The sequence below is a fragment of the Cyrtonyx montezumae genome, unplaced genomic scaffold (assembly GCF_038088225.1).
Source record: "Cyrtonyx montezumae isolate F1298 unplaced genomic scaffold, pur_monq_1.0 scaffold_2, whole genome shotgun sequence".
NCBI classification, from domain to species: Eukaryota; Metazoa; Chordata; class Aves; order Galliformes; family Odontophoridae; genus Cyrtonyx; species Cyrtonyx montezumae.
This window is the reverse complement of record NW_027071936.1, coordinates 5,959,494-5,977,010: the sequence shown is the minus strand read 5'-3', so window position 1 is coordinate 5,977,010 and position 17,517 is coordinate 5,959,494. Positions and strand designations below refer to the sequence as shown.

Below are 17,517 nucleotides of genomic sequence, written 5' to 3'. Positions count from 1 at the left end.
TAGTATATACAGTCTCCTTGCTTGCCCACGCAGGTCTCCTGCCCTTTCTTGCTTAATTTCTTACTTTTGGGGATGCACTACTCCTGGGTGCAGAGAAAGTAATGCTCAAGCATAGACACAAGACCCCTTCCAGTGTTCTAAGCCAAGGGATACCTTCAAGTAGGTCCTTTAAGAGGACAAAGTTGGCTCTCTCCAACTCCAGTGTTTCAGTCTTTCTTACTATTTTGCATCTTCCACACAGGACACTGAACTCCACGGTTCCATAACTGCCATGCTCAAAGCCACCCTTCCTTGATAGAGAGAACAAGTTCCAGCAGCACCTTGGCCCTTCCATCACCTACTACAGAAATTTTATAATACATATAAGCTGACTGCTGTATTTTCATTACTGTGTTTCTTTTGCCGAAGGTCGAAAGCTTTTCCAGCGTTGCTGCGCATCTGTCAGAGTTAAAGCTGGGCCGGGTTTCAGAACAGTTTGTCAGAGACGAGGTAACAGCCACGGCATCAGGCGGCACTGCAAGGCAGCGGCGTTGGAGCCCGGGGCAGCATCCCGCCGAGCGGCAAACGTTCTCTCGTCTGATTGGCTGGCGCCTGCGGGGCGGTGCCGGAGCGCCGTTGCCCAGGGCAACGGGCACCTGATTGGCTGAGGCGGCAGCTGCTGCGCTCCGATTGGTTGCCAAAGACGCCACTCCAGGCTCACCCGCGCGGAGTGAGAGGCGGTTTGTCGAGGAGCGGTTAGGTCGTGGCGAGATGCGGTCGGTTCGTGGCGAGATGCGGTCGGTTCGTGGCGAGATGCGGTTGGTGTTCGGCCAGCTCTTGCTGCGATTCATCGCCTTGTATTTGCGGATGCTTTTTTGGCTGATTCCGTTTCTCGTAAGTGTGAGAGTGAAATAAGAGCCTGGCAGGCTCCTGCGAGCCTGAGTCAGGCAGCGTCCCCCCTGCATAGGCCCTGCTGAAGGGGTTAAGCTGCTTTCTCCTGATGACAAGTAGCTTTCCTCACACTTCTCTCAGTATCCCCTTGTTTCTGGGCACAAATCAGAGCTACAACGTTAAAGGAGACTCAGTAGGTGCCTGAAGAGCAGAGGACAGCCGGTGTCACTCTGCTCTTCAAAAAGGGCCAGCAGGAGGATCCAGGGAACTGCAGTCAGTCAGCCTCACCTCCGTCCCTAGGAAGGTGATGAAGCAGCTTGTTCTGGATGCAAGCTCCAGGCAATTGCAAGATAAGGGGGATATCAGGAGTAGGCAGCGTGGGTTCACCAGGGGGAGGTCGTGCTCCACCAACCTGGTGGCTTTCCATGGTGTCATCACTGGCTGGGTGGATGAGGGGAGAGCAGTGCATGCAGTCTACCCTGATTTCAGCACCTTGATGAGGGGATAGAATCCACCAGTTTAGGGTTAGGATTAGGCTTGCTGGTGATACAAAGCTGGGAGGAATGGCTGACAGCTGGAAGGCTGTGCTGCCATTCAGAGACCTGGGCAGAATGAACAGCTGCACACAGAGGAACCAGATGTGGTTTGACAAGAGCAAGCATAGAGTCTTGCACCTAGGGAGGAAGAAGCGCGTGCACCAGTAAAGGTTGGGGGATGAGCTGCTGGAGAGGAGCTCTGAGCAGAGGGACCTGGGTGTCCTGGTGGGTGACAGGCTGGCCACGAGCCAGCAGCGAGCCCTGGTGGCCAAGAAGGCCAATGGCATCCTGGGGCGCATTAAAAAGTGCGTTGCCTGCAGGTCAAGAGAGGTGATCCCCCTCTCTGCTCTGCCCTGCTGAGTCCTCGTCTGGACTATTGTGTCCAATTCTGGGCTCCCTGGTACAAAAAAGACAGATCTCTAGGAAAGAGTCCAGCGGAGGGCCACGAAGATGATGAAGGGCCTGCAGCACCTGTCTTATGAGGAAAGGCTGAGAGACCTGGGTGTGTTCAGCCTTGAGAAAAGAAGATTCGGAGGGGAATATTTATAAATATCTAAGGAGCAGGAGGCAAAGGGACAAAGCTGGACTCTTCTCAGTGGTGCATGGTGATAGGACAAGGAGAAGTGGCCACAAACTGAAGCACAGGAACTTCCACATGAGCGTGTGTGAACTTCTTCTCAGTGCAGTGACGGAGCACTGGCACAGCTGCACAGAGAGGTGGTGGAGTCTCCTTCTCTGGAGACGATCAAGACCCACGTGGATGCCTACCTGTGCAACCTGGGCTGGGAGCTGCTCGGGGCAGGGAGGTTGGGCTCGATGATCTCTGGAGGTCCCTTAAACCCCTACAACTCTGTGATTTCGTGATTATTTTTGTATCGGCAGACAGGCAAGCTCTGCTGAAAATGCTGTGTTTAAACAAAACACAGAGAACTATCGCTGAATTTGCCCATTCTTCTAGTTAACTTCTTTTTCAACAGGAACCTTGGGTTTCTGCAGTCAATCGTGGCCTGAGGCGTCTCCTACCTTCCGCTGCTGAAGGCAAACCCAGTCCTCCCAGATCCCTTCACTGCAGAAAGCAGAACAGCTTCAGGAAGGGATCCCACAAGGGACAACATTGCCAGGGAGGAGGTTTTATTAAAAGGGCTCCTGATGGCACACATGAACACCCTGAGAAACCGTACTTTGCTGCTCCGCATCAGGAAGTGACAGCATTCCTTAAACTGTTCGGTAGGTCGATGCTAGATACCAATTGACTGAATGGTAGAAAGCTCTTAAAGTGATGAGTTGGAGAGTGCTGTTGATGTAGATACTAACAGCGATGTCTTAGGTCAAACGTGTTTTGATGTTGTTGAATTCCACTGTGTATTTAATGCTTAAGTTAAAATACAAAAAGGCTGAAATGAACTGCTGATGAGCATCTTTGTTGCAGATGATGATCTGCTTCAGAAGTTCCTGTTGATGGACCGCTGCTGTAAAATTGCAGACAAGGTAAGTGTTTGTAGTCAGTGTAATCTATCTGAGGTGGAAATCTGCTGTTAATCCCTTGGTACTATAATAAGAATACCAGTTGTATTTTTCTTCTAATATTTGAGCTTTGAGAAACTTCAATTTATGCTTTCCCTGTTGATGAGACACATGTTGGTGTGGGATAAACATTCGAGAAGTTTTATGCAATGTTTTGTTGAAATAATATATTAATGCATAATAACGAATGTAACATTTTGCGTTTTACAACAGTACCTTCTGGCAATGACATTCGTTTATTTCAAGAGGGCCAACTTCTCCACCAGTGAGCATACCAGGCTCAATTTCTTTGTTGCTCTGTAAGTATTCTGAAGTTATCTGGTTTTATTAGCATATTTTTTGCATTAGGTTGACCCTTTTTTTTTTTAACGCTACTGAGGATTCCCATAGACAGTCAGATGTCATAACCAGCCTGTAGATGTTTGGGTTCTATAGGAAGCGAAGAAACGTGATCTTCAGTTTACATATAATTAGTGCAAATTCAACATAGTTTTCCCAGTTTCCAACTTGAGTAGAAGTGCAGGGATGTTTGCACTGGAATTGTAATTTATAGCACGGACTGCCTACAAAACTGCAAATGTCTGAACTTCTTCTGCATGAAAATAAATATGCAGTAAAATAAATGCAGCAAAATAGGTAAGACGTGGGAAGGTCTTCCGTTTCTCTTGCAAGCGCCCATTTAATATCTTTGCAAGCTTTCAAGTCATTTATTCTGAAACGATTCATAATGCTGCACAACCTACTAGTGAGGTTTCCCACAAGGTGATTTGAGTCAGCAGTAAAAACATAGCTAAGTAATTTCTGAGAATGTCTCTCCTGGACGCTTCCAGAAAATCCTATCCATTGAGACAGCAGTGCAGTGGTGAGCCTGCCTTTATTGAGCCTATAGACTTCTGTATCTGGCCAAGGGTATCTTCCACAGCGACAGATTCAGTACTTTGGTTCATAGTGTCACGGAGCACGGGCGGTCTTTTCCTATAACGCTGCTCTGGTTTGCATGCTAGTGCAGGGGGAAAGGTGGTTGTTCCTTCTGCCATAAGCATCCACAGAAGATGGAGGAGGAAGCTGTCTGCCTCCAATGAAAGGAGTCAAAACAGGCCCCAAACAGACAGAGAGGACTAGAAAGGGACAAAGGGTCTCCCTGGGCTGGGACCAGAGAGAAAACTTGTGTTCTTGCAAGGGAGGAGACTAATGGTAGTCATTTTTTTAGGTATAATTTGTAAGGGGGACTAGATAAAAGTAGGTGAAACCTGTCAGGATGTGTTAGTTCTTACATGCCTATTTATTTAGGAGGCTCTAGGGTAAAGAGTTCCTTTAATAGCTTACCATAAGTTTATATTTATCTATATCTACACATGACACTTTCTGATTCAGTACATACGGTAACCTGGAAAGAAGACTGTTTTGTCAGTAACTTTCTTCCTCGCAACATGAGGGAAAATAACTACTATGTATTTGAGTATTAGAACTCACGTTAATATAACGATTTGAGATTGAAAAACACAGGTGCAAACTCACGTATATACATATATATGTATGTACTTCAATGTATCTTGCACACTTGGTGGAAGAAGACGGTGGAGAATTTGAGATTATCCCATGGGCCCTTGGAGAGAACTGGATACAGCTCTTCCCAGCTTTCATCAAGTTAAAAGATCAACTGTGGAGGCGACTTAACTACAGGGCTCTTGTAGGAAGGCACTGCTGTGAAAAGGTAGGGACAGTTTTAATTGTAGTTTCAGCATCTACACTATTAATACCAATTAACGGTATAGCTCCACACGTAACAAGTTCTTCCCCAAAGTGAGTAGATGGGAAGGAAAAGGTAGAGCTTATCCTCAATCAGTTTTTTTCTTGTCTTTAAAATACAGTCTCTGAAATAATGGTTTTAAGGTAAGCTAGAATATTTTGTTATGCTGCCAGCTGAAGTTTTAAGGACAGTAATCTTTCTGCTTTATGCAAATAATTGTACTAAAAGCACATTATTGGCTGCTGAACATCATTCACTGTAGAAGTATTTTTTGTATGTGTCTTTGCTTTACAAATGTCACGTTTATACGCAAAGTGAAACCTTCCAATAGCACCTCAGGTGAGATTTTACTCTCTTAAACAATACAACTTGAATTGACTTTGTAAGGTAATGGTTTTTCTCTGCATTTCAAAAAAGAAAGGACACTTAACATGCTCTGTCAATGCATTGTTACAGTCTCCATTTTTTAAACACTGGGGGAGGAAGGCGTTCCTCGCTTTCCAGGTGGCATCTGTCTGTCTGACAGAGCCTGATATTTTTGAAGGATGTGACCTTTGCTACAGCTGGTGGAAAAGGAGATCTCCTTTTAGCATCTCATCTCTCGAAAGGGAATGAGATGCTTAAGGGAAAAGCGCAAGGAGCAAGGCAAGAGTGGAGCGTGCTTCACAGCACACTCTGCCAACTTGGTTGTTGTGAGCTTTGTGACTTTGTGAGCCAGAAGATCCATCTACTTTGTGTTTAATAGTAAAGGATGGCATGTGCAGTCCAGCAAACAAAGCGTCAGCTGGTATTGGTGATGCTTTACAGATCCCATTTAAACATCTGATGATAACCGATCCACTTATCCTTGCCTGGGGGAGCAAAACTTCTAGTGAGACTGAGGCAGGTAAGATAGCTCTTCTCTAGTCTTAGTTTTCATAGACGAATTGGATCCCTTGTTCTTAGTTGTATGTTTGCCAATTATTTCCATGGCTTCTGATGGAATGGCTTTTCTGACAGGTGATGGCTCTTGCTCCGGGGCATTACTTATGGCAACGAGAGCGTCCTGAACACCACGGAGGAGCCAAGAGAAGTTACAACACAGGCAAATCCCAGCCGCCTCAAGGGCCTGGCCACTCCCCCCTGCCCTGCAGCCTTTGTGGTAAGAAAGGAAGATTTGTACGACTGGGATTATCGTCATCTTCCTCCTCATCTAACAGTACTTTAGAAGTGACCAAGTTGTGTTCATTCCAGGATATGACGGACGCACCTCCTCCCACAAACGCCTGGTTGACTCTTCGCCTTCTTCTGCCCAAGGTATGCTTTAATACCACAAATATTTTTGAATCAGTTTAGACAACTGAGGCTGTATTTGCCCATTCAACTCCAGTAAGCCCTTTATCCTTGGTGTGATGAGATGATCTGTTTCCTTTAAGTGCAGCTCTGTCTTTGAGGTGCGTATGGAGAAGAATATGGGTTTATTGTGAAAACCGTTTCCTGTAATGGGATCTTAACGCAGTGAACTACTCTAAGCTGTCTCCAGAGCCTTTGCAGGAGAAGCCTCTGTTACTCAGAGCAGTTGTGTCTACTGGTTTGTTACTGTTGAGAGTGGAACCCTTGAGACACAAAGTTCCTGCCTTAAGGCCTCAGCTCTGCAAGAACACACTGCCATGCTCTTAGTATACTTACATAATAAAGGTTAGAACTCCAGTTAATTAACCCTCAGGTTGCAGTTAATGGAGAGCTGTGACTATTTTGACCGTTTGGGTGCATCATAGCAAAGCTAATAAATACCATTCCGGCATCACTGCTGGAGGCGAACCAAAGCTTTACTTAGCAACAACTGTTTTTGTTTGCTTTTTTTGTTTTTTTTTTTGCTTTTGTTTTGTTTTTGTTTTTAAAAATGAGCACAGCTTTATCAAAAGAACAAGTTTGGTGACTTCCAGTTTCCATGAGAGCTGTGCAAACACTGTTCTTAAAGAAACCAATAGCAATCAGTTGGTATGTAGTGAAGTCAGAAGCTGCTTCATTTGCATTTCAGAACTCAGACACCAATACCTTATTTTCTTACCATTTTTTTTCCCTTTCCTGATTTCTGTCAGAGCCTGTCCAACAGAAGGAGGGAGAACACCTTGAATGAAGACGATAGATACGAAAAATGTTACTCTTTGGATATTTAACTTTTAATTTATTATAAATGAAATGGTTTTCGTATAGCAACATAGTAATAGGTATAGTAGTAGGTTTGGTTAGTAATTGGTTTATATATTTGGTATAGTAATAGGTTTGTTTAGTAATTGGTTAGGTTAGTAATTTGTTTGTATATTTGGTATAGCAATAGGTTAAGTGGTAGTATAGGAGTTGTTGTTTTTGAAAATAAAATTTTGAAAATACAACATTTCCTGCGAAGCAGTTTCCAACCATCTCACCTGAGTGAGCATCCTGCCAGCGAGACGGTCCAGCACTGTAAGGCACTGAGCAGTGCGTTTCCACGTTGTCGGGAAATGGTACTGTTCATGAATGGTGATTGGAGTGTGGTAGTCTAACAGATGACTTCAGGTCCTCTTATGTTGGTTATTTCCAGTGTAGGGTGAATACCCTGAAAGAATATTACCCACACAAAATAATGAAGGTGGACAGTGTATTTTTGTATGGCTTATCCAGATGGTATAAAGACATCTGGTAAATTAGGGTAATCCTAGTTTAGATAATGTAGATAATCCATATCTACAATTTATACTAACCAAGATTCCAGCCTTAGATTACCAGTCTGATTGGTAATGAAGCAGGATGACAGGTATACAAAGATCAATTGTGAGGAAACAGAGGTGAAAAACATTTTGGCAGCAATTCAACATTTGTAACTGAGCTAGTGCTCAATTACTGTGAAATGCGTAATGGAAATGTTAGTTCTAGGTGAATCCCAGATGAGTTCTTACAATCAGTGCCATTGTAGTGATTAAAACAAAGCATTACTAATATCCCAAAGAACTGTAATTGCAGTTTCATAAAGCTAGTGTTTAATATCCATCAGATATAGAGCACTTTTTTTCTACAATAACTAAACACTAAGATGCATCTAAAGCAGTTGAAATTATAACATGTATGATGGTGTTCCTTAGCCTCAATAAGAATTTACTTAGTGCAATCTGTCATTTGAATATTACACATTAGAATAACAAAAGGTTACTTGAGTAACACAAACCTTCTCTTAGTACCTCCTTTTTCATTAACAGGAAAGTAAACAACAAAAAAAAAACATCATAAAATCAGTCTCTTGTATTTTGTTTTGCTTTTCTCAAAATACAAACATTTCTGATTATATTTTTGCTTAGTGTTTTTGGCTTATTAGGGCATTCAAAAACACTGAATTCAAATGATAAACTTACACAGATATGTATTATTACTAAATGAGAGTTCATCTCGGTCAGGTACTGCGGTACGTACCCAACATGTACCCATTACGTTCAGTCAGTACCTGCATCCTTTTCCTATGGAGAACACCATGTTTTGTTTATAGCATTATTTTTCATTTTATCAGCAAAAACATTTAAGCAGTTGTACAGATGCCCATGTCTGCTGAAAGCTTCCAAATGAATAAGGTTTCATTTGAAAAATACACACATAGACAGTGTAACAAAAGATTTTAAGCATAGAGTCTATGTGGTCAAAAACTGAAGCAAAACCATGAGGATGCATAGAATATCCAACTTAAGCTTTTTTCCTCGCCAATATCTTCCTTTGTCACAAAACATGGAGTGCTAAACATTTTCAACCTAATTCCGAACCATTTAAATACACTTTCTTTTAGTGCTCGCAGTGAACATTTAACACCTGCATGGATATCTTAATCTTTTTTCTAATCTTCATGACAGTGCTCCATCCAAACGGCAACTACGGATAAGCAACTATTTCATCTAGTGCCTTTCTTGTTTTCTTGTTCCAGCTCTAATCTGTGTAAATACTCCGAGCACTCCTGCAAATAAATATAGAAGTTGAAATGTCAATTTCAACTTTCCACCAAATGCCTGACAGCTGTGTTAGCATTTATGGCAATGGCTGAGTAAATCTTTTTTAGTTCTATCCTCTACTATTTGAGCTGTTGTCTACTAGATCAGGTGTTTTTTTGCTGCTTTTATTTCCACAATTATTTGAACAAGTACGGTTACTTGTTTTTTGTCTCGAGCTATTTATGTTTTTTTTTTTTTTAATTCTCCTGTGGCTTCTTCAAAAGCAGTCTTTAAAAAGTTACTGCATAAGTTAGCGTGGACCTTTTTCTCCTCTGCTGAATGGATGTTTTCATCTGAGTTTCACAGACTTCAGAAGTAAAGAGTATAACAAGAGACTTGTACTAGACAAGTAATTTGAAAGGACAGATGTCTTGTATGTACAAGCTGAAGCCAAGAATGGAAGTGATGTTAGACAAATACACCTCTTTCATCAAAATTCACTTCCCTGTCAATAAAGGGATCAAGCAGCCAGTTAAGCCAATGTAGCATACCACAGAAGTATTAGATGTACCTCTTCCACAATTTTTGCATGCCAGGAAAGTCACATTCATTCCACAGTCAAAGCCAATTGAGAGAGTCTGGAAATAACTAAGGGATGAAGCAAGAGAAGTTGTTGCAGATGCATGACTAGGACCTCAGTATCCACAGTGCTGATGAGCAAATCAGTAACCTCCACTTCCACTGTGCTGATGAAGCAGAGATATGGGTTGTCCTATAGGCTCTGGCCACCAGTTGCAAAAGGTAGATCTCACATCTATTACTAACCAAGTCATACCAATTCATCTGCTCTTTTTCATATCATGAGTGAATTGTTTGCTGTGGATCAGTGGACTGAACAGAGAATATACATTTCAATCACAGAATTGTAGAATTGTAGGGGTTGGAAAAGATCTCTAGAGATCATCTAAGTCCAACCTCCCTGCCCATCTAGAGCTGCTAGTTAATATACTCTACTGGACAACAGGAGATAAAAATCTCTGCCTCCTCAGGTTAACTGAATCTCCACTATTACCTCCTTCAGCATCTACAAAATTCAGCTATCTCACCACTTCTCTTCCACTTCGAAAGATTGCTATGACAGCTTCCAAGACAGGAGGATCATGAAGTTAACTGATGGACTGTGAACCCCAAGTCAAGTCAGGAAACAGGTTTCTCTTCAGCAGGCGTTATTATTCCAGGAGAGCAAAGCACAGTGGGCTTCCCTGCTCCTCATCTACCTATACAGCTCTAACTGTATCTCTGTCAAAGAAATTTCCTTGTCTGTGGATCATTGAGGATGTACGAAACAAAAGAGAATTGTGAGTGCCATAGGCTTAAAAATTAAACAAATAGACATCCAACAGAAGCAAACCAAGGTCTTTTTTTTTTTTTTTAAAGGACTGAAGGAACAAGAGATCCATGACAGAGTGCAGCAAGCTGTTCAGCGGGGCTGATTCTTGTATAGCAGCAGCAGTTTTCTTGTAAGCGATTGATGGCACTTTTAATTGGCCACAGAAGCAAAGAATGATTTGGGTTTTTTTTAATCTTAATTGCTAAAATTGGTGATAAGTACTTAATAGCACTTATTTCAGAAAAGGAGTTGAATTACATATGTGTTCGTTTGCATACGTGGATTTAATCCTGTCACTAACTTGTATATACTGCTTTTCATGGTAACAGAATATAGAACGTTTCTAAAATTTAGAAACTAACCAGAACACAGTATGCCTGAGCACTGTTAGCAGTGCCTATGCATGTTGGAGTTAAAGAAGTCTGCTTCCAGACAAGATTTATAGCTAACCAGTGCAATGTACTTCTAAATACAGAATGCATTTTCAGTTTTTCTCAGCACACTTTGAATCTAAAATTGCCTAATATGACGAATGTACTGCACTGAAAGCAATTGTAAATTGTTCCAACAGAAAATTCCAAGTATAATTCAAGAGCTGTTCAGACACCCTAAAGCTTTGAAAACTATTTCATTTATCTGTATTTGTAGCTTTCTAGAATCGTTTGTTCTCTGAGAAAATTATGCTGTATATTTTCCAATTAAATATATAATTAGCAATGCATAACACAAAAAATAGTTTTGCCAAGTACTGTGGTAAAATGACCTTTCAAACTCAAAAAGAGATTTCATTATTCATAATATCCTCTACAAAGAATCCATGAAAGACAACTAAAACATAACTTTTCAGCTTAGTTATTTCGTAATGGAAACAGGCCAGATATGAATTATTTAAATAAATAGTACTTAGGGCATGTATTCAGAGCAACACAGTTTGGCCTGAACTTAAAATATTGATTATTCTGTAGTGCTGAAGTTTCCTTTTTCCTAATCACTAGTATTTTGTTCTTAGTGATACTTGGAAGAAGTGCTCCCTTAAATACATTTTTTTCCTTCCAAGTCTAGTAGTCTAATTGTAAACACCAACACCATTTTTGAAGCAGTGATTTTGAAGAGGTTTTAATCTCAACACTGTAACTGGGACAGTCCATATGACAAACTAGTAACACCAGAAAAAAAAAAAATTGCTGTTCTTAATATACAATTATAAATAATAAACATGTAACTCATACTCCATCAAAATAGAATCAATAGAACACACTCAAGAAACACAACATGGAAGAACATTCAAAGCTAGACTCTATGTTGATATCTCACATCTCAAGTGCCTCACTCAAATGTAGCTCAGTAACGACAGTTTTGATATTGCTAGAAAACGGGCACAGACTTTGTACAGACCCAACAGGACCACATCTCAGAGCAGGCAAAATTTTTGCCCTGGCTTTAGGTGTGATAGCTGCTAAATGGGGAGTGACCATTGCCTACCCTATGGGCACAGCTTCCAACTATCAGGGGCAACAGGAAGTCCTCCTCAGCCCCTCCATGCCAACATCACGTGGTAGAAGATATTCACGTTTGGAGAATCATATGACAGAATATAAAGGCAGAAGGATTGGTGCAATGAAAAGATGTTACAAAAAAGAGGAATGTGAGATTGAAAAGCAATTTATTAGAAAGAATGAATATTGATAAAAAATAATTCATCTGTGGGAAACATCCTGAAAAGACTTCTAAAATAGTAACATTTTGAGTTGCTATATAGCATTAATAAAATTTCAATTCATAAATTGATGAAAAAATAACAAAATTCATCATGTGAAATACATGTGTATGAAAAAAAAAAATTGTTCTGGGCTTCTGGAATCATGGAATATTTTAAAGACAAAATGATGGGTACACAATAATCATATACAACTGTAATAAGTTTTTCCACTGTGGAAACAATGCTACTGTCAGCAGGAACTGGATGTAAAAAATAATTACTTCTTGACAAAATAAATAAACTTTACATTTTATCGTTCCAACAATTTTATTAACAAGATAATAGCATTGTGTTCTTACAACTTTGAAAGCAGAACTGTGTGAATTAATACCTAATTCAGATTTAAAATTAATGAGCTTTACCATTGATTTTTTCCAATTTTCTTGAATAGCATTTTCTTTAAGTAGTCTTTCAGACAATGCACAATCTTATAAGTCCCAACTGAGTAACAATGAAGTCTCGTTAATCTTTGTCACCTCATAATCATTCATGCTGCATTTTAAACAAGCAACATAAATAGCTGCTTTGGGAAATTATTTTGGAGTTATGGAAGAAATGTGTGTCAGCTTAAGTTGTTTGTTCTTGTAAAGCATTTTATACTAAAAAAGTTTTACTGCCTGTACACAAGTGTTATCTCAATAAGTTGCATACTCTTTTCTGCTAAGATTGGGTTACTTCCCCTGTGTGTTAAATCCTAACTGCCTACCTACTTCATAACAGCTCTGTTTAAAACCAGTATTTTCCACAGAGGTGATAATGTCAGATTTATATCTATATATATGTATTTTTTTTTTTTTAAGTAACAGCTTCTGCAGTATGAAACTGTTCAGAGAAAATCAAAAGAAGACACAAAACATAAGGAGAAAATTCTTCATTAAGAAGGAACTTCATGGAGCAAGAGTTTACTTGGAGGGCTTCCTTTTATTTTCCCCATACTTCACTGTCCAATTATCTGTTTCTGGCATTTCGACAGCAAACATAATGGAATCAGACCCATATTTCTTGACCCACCAATTAAACAAAGTTGATAATTAAATGCAAATTTATCTTGGGGCACAAGGCCAGCAAAAATCTCACGTATCACTTCATCTGTGACTTATTTGAAGACCATGAGATAAGTATGTTCTATGCTGCATTGATTAATCAGTAATGGGTGCTTTCATTTTACGTGAAGATTTATGTTTTATCCTTCAGCAACTTAGATTTAATAGAACCATAGATTTGTTCAGGTTAGAAAAGACTTTCAAGATCATCAAGTCCAACTGCAACCTAACCATACTACTCTTAACAACCCATAGCTAGTTCACGTCCCTGAGCACTACATCCATATGGATTTTAAACACATTCAGGGATGGTGACTCAACCACCTCCCTGGGGAGCCTATTCCAGTGCTTAACAACCTTTTCTGTAAATAATATTTTCCTATCCAATCCAACCTAATCCTCTCCTGTTGCAACTTGAGGCCATTTCCCTTTGTCCTGTCGCCATTGAGAAGAGACCAACCCCATTCTCGCTTCAGTCACCTTACAGGTATTTGAAGAGACAGTAAGGTCCTCCCCTCCTGTTCTCTGGACTAAACAGCCCCAGTTACTTCAGTCCAGACCAAGTGGCCCCAGTTCCTTCAGTAATAATATCATTTTGTATAGCTCAGCATTTTAACATTAGCTTTAATGCCACCTGATCAGAATATGTTTTTCCAAATCTGACAAATCTACATCACTGAATTTGGAAAGAGATCGACCACCATATATAACACAACCTCTCTCTCAATCAGGAAGCTGCTTAGTTCAGAGTTACAGTGAGAGCAGATAGTCAGCATTCTTCCCAGAGACAAAACTAGAAGGGCAATTATTCTTTAGTTTAACACAGAAACCATACTGTCAGGAAGGAGGAGAAAGTTAGACGTTGCAAATTCATATAACTTAAGCAAAAGAAGCATTTGCTTAATGCTTCTGCAATCTTGCAGATATTCTAGACATACTTGTATCTTAGTTGAGTTTGATATACCGAGGAGATAGAAAATCTTTTTTTTCTTTTTTTTTCTTCCATGTTTGCTTTTTCCATTTAACCACCTAACATCCTGTTTGCAATGGGTTAGTTTTGTTTGTTTTGTATTGATTCAGCTACTTGTTTTTATTCAGAGACCTGAGAAGCAGAATGATTTTTATGTTCCAAAGTTGCTTGGAAATGCAGTTGATGCCTTCAACCACACAGCATCGGGACAAGCTCCAGCTGCAGGAGAGTGACACCTTTTTCACATGATATCTTGAAAAAATGCAAATATTTTTCTCCATAAGAGGCTTGAAATTCACAAAATTTCTCATTCGCTTGAAAAGCATTTCTTAATCTCACAGGCATTGTAGGTCCTTAGCTCCTCAGTCTCTAAGGTTTAAAATATAGAAGGGAAAGCTTTAAGATAAAAGCTCCCAGTTCTGCACCAACTGATCTGGAAATACAGAGACTTCAAGATCCCTACAGATGGCTGAGAAATGACTAATTATTGATATCCAAGATTATTGGTTCTGTGTCATGGATTTGAGAGGCTCATTGAGCCTAGCTGTTAGCTCAACTGAATGGCATTACCATATCAGGCAAGCTAAAGCTGACCTTAGCTAGCCTTCTTCAGTGAAGTCTTTTAAAGCCTATAATCCTCCCAATAACAAAAATGAGAATTTGTTTTATTATTAAAAAATTATGATAATCCTTAAAAAATTATTCAAAGAGTTACAGTCTTGAAAAGCATTCACATACACACACACACACAAAAGTTATTTCAGTAAAAGTTTGGTTTCCTGGACAATTCCTTAACTCTAGTCTAAAGGATATTTTCCTTTCCAGAGTCTCATTCCTTGTCATTCATGTATTCTTAAACATGTGCAGAAGAAAATTTTCAAAGAGCCAAACTCTCTCTTGAAAAGCCTTGTGAAAGAGGAGTATCATTATACAAGAGTCTGCAATTATTAATTGGCTTCACTTTTAATTAGTTAATGATCCAATTCAAATGTGATCAAAGCACAATGGCTAGATAATTCAGGATAGAAAATTGAGTTAATTTACTTAGATATGATACTACTTTCCTAATGACTTTACTTCAACTGAGTTTCAATTAGTTATTAGGTTATTTTACTCGTTAGTTCAAGAAGATGTCTTCAGGCAATGAATGTGTCCCTCCTCATGATAAACAGAACATATATTTTTCTCCAGAGGGGTGTCTAAAATGTACGTTACTGAGATTTGAGGAAAAGTTTATTAAAAATATATATATAGAAACTCAAGGAAGTGTCTACTTTTTTTTGTTTATAGAATCATAAAGCATTCTGGGTCAGAAGGGTCCTGCAAATCCCAGTTCTCTGTGAGACCACCCTAAATTCAAATGCTGTATTTCAGAGGGTTGTCCAAATGCTTCTCAAACTCTGTCAGCCTGGGGCTGCATCCACTGCCCTGGGAAGCCCGTCCCGGTGCCTGACTGGCCTCTGGGAAATAAACTTTTCATAATATCCAATGTGACTCTCCCCTGATGTAGTTTCATGCCATTCCCTCAGGTCCCATCATTGGCCCCAGAGAGTGAAGCTCAGCACTGCCCCTCCACTTGCTTTGTGAGGAGCTGTAGTCTCAGCCTCCTCTGATCGAACAAACTACAGGAGCTCAGCAACTTCTTGTAAATCTTGCCCTCCAGACCCCTCACCATCTTTCTATCATAGAATCATTGAGGATGGAAAAGGCCACTAAGATAATTTAGTCCAACCATCAACCCATCACAGCCACACCACTAAACCATGTAATTTAATGCAAAACCTACCCTTTCTGAGAATAAATTTTTCCTAATGTCCAACCTGAACCTCCTCTGACACAGTGTAATGACATTCCCTCTCATCCTATTGCTAGCTACCTGGGAAAAGAAGCTGACCCCCACTGTGCTGCAGTGTCCTCTCCTGTAGTTGTAGAGAGCGAGTTGTAGCCCTTCTTTGGACACTAGGAGTTACATTTCTTTTTTTTATACTGTGGTGCCCAAGACAGCATGCAGCCCTCAAAGCAAGGTTGTATCACTCTGGAGTGGGACAATCCCTTCTATTGGTTGGCTAGTACAGCTGGGCTTGATGCAGTCCAGGATACAGTTTGCCTTCTTGAGTGTCAGGTCAAATGGCTGACCTGAATTTAACTCTCCATGGACCACAGCCCCCACATTCCTTCCTGTGAGGCATCTTTTTGACCTCTCATCCTCCTGTCTTCACATACAGCTATGGTTGGCCCATCCGGGGTACAGAATCCAGCACTCACTCTTGCCAAAATTCATGTGGTTGATGGGTGACTGCACAGCTTACTAATGCACTGAGAGCTCTCTGCAAAGCCTTTCTATTCTCTGAGGAGTTGACAGCTCCTCCTAATTTAACAACATCAGCAAACATACTTAATATGCATTCAATTCCCATACCCAGTTCATTTATAGAAACACTAAAGGGAACTGGCCCTAAAATGAAGCCCTGCAGAACCTGACTAGTGATTGCCAGCCTTCCACAATCTTGTTCTAACAAGTTGAGACTCTTTCATATGGGGCTGAATAATTGTATAGTATTTTGCTTGTTTGTTTTAAGATGCACGATTACAAAGGGTCGTTTCCTGACATAGGATTTAGGTTTTGGATTTGCTTGCCTGACAAGGATTTTCCATACATACTCAAACCAATAATACACACTTTGAACTAGACCACAGGTTAATTTATCTAGTTTTTGTAATCCAGAGCTTCTCTTCAGTGGCTGGATGTCACAGAGCAGCGATAAACTCATAGGAACAGTTAAATTAAAAAATAAGAGAGAACAATTATTGAATCAGAACGTATTAAACAGTTGAAGTTAATGGACATGTTCTTCTATAGGAGTTTAACAAGATCAGTGTTTATTAGGTAAAAAATTCATATCTAACGAGTAAAGATTTTCTCCTGCCCAAAGTTGGACATTTTTAACCACTACAATCCAAGTCATTTTACTATTAAAATTTTCTGCATAGTAACATTATTATTAGGTATTCTGCTATTAATATCTGGAATGGCTGCATGAGAAGCACAGTTTGCAACTAGAAAGCCTAAAACTGACCAAAACCAAAACAAAACAAAACAAAAAAACAACAACAAAAAAACCCCTTCAATTGAGAAATAACATATTTCCAGGGCACATACAATCAGAAGAGAGTTTCCAATGTGTAAGTCCTTATAACGCATCTTTCCTTGTAAATGGAAGCTTTTTATACTGTCTCTGTAGCCAGAGGCCCAGGCTGTGTAAGTGTATTCCTCCTTCAGTGAATAGAAGAAAGGGTTTCCTTTCTTAACGTTTTTCATTTTTATGATAAATCAGAAATAAAAGCTCTAAATCTTAATTCACTCGGGCTTAACAATGTGAACAGTGTTTGACTGTGAGCAGTTTCACACATCTGACCTTTGTTCCTTGTTTATATTGAGCACTGATCCCTACTCACTCCCTAGCATATGAAGAGGATCCAACCTTCTCCAATTTCTATACTCGTGTGTGGCAATTATGTACACAGCAATCCCACTTCCACATCAAGTCAAGTTACTAAGCTGATAAGATAAATCCTTTCCCACAAACCTACACAATGAATGTCAAACTAAGGGAACTTTATAAATTTAAAAATAAATAAAAATAAAAATGAGATATGCAAGGACAATAGTTGGTCTTATAAACTTCTTCACCCAATCTCATGGTTCTCAGTTGTTCATAGGTTCTTAAGTACTCAACACAACAGAA

At 40.0% G+C, this 17,517-nt stretch overlaps 1 protein-coding gene across 1 annotated transcript; it reads left to right on the top strand.

Annotated features, from left to right (window-relative positions):
• The first annotated feature begins 979 nt into the window (after window positions 1-979).
• Window positions 980-6,839, top strand: LOC136048388 (speedy protein A-like). The gene is given in 8 exon segments (XM_065736038.1): window positions 980-1,063; window positions 2,384-2,633; window positions 2,836-2,894; window positions 3,144-3,228; window positions 4,478-4,644; window positions 5,680-5,925; window positions 5,928-5,977; window positions 6,755-6,839. Coding segments are annotated over 8 exon segments (1,026 nt in total).
• Window positions 6,840-17,517: the final 10,678 nt, after the last annotated feature.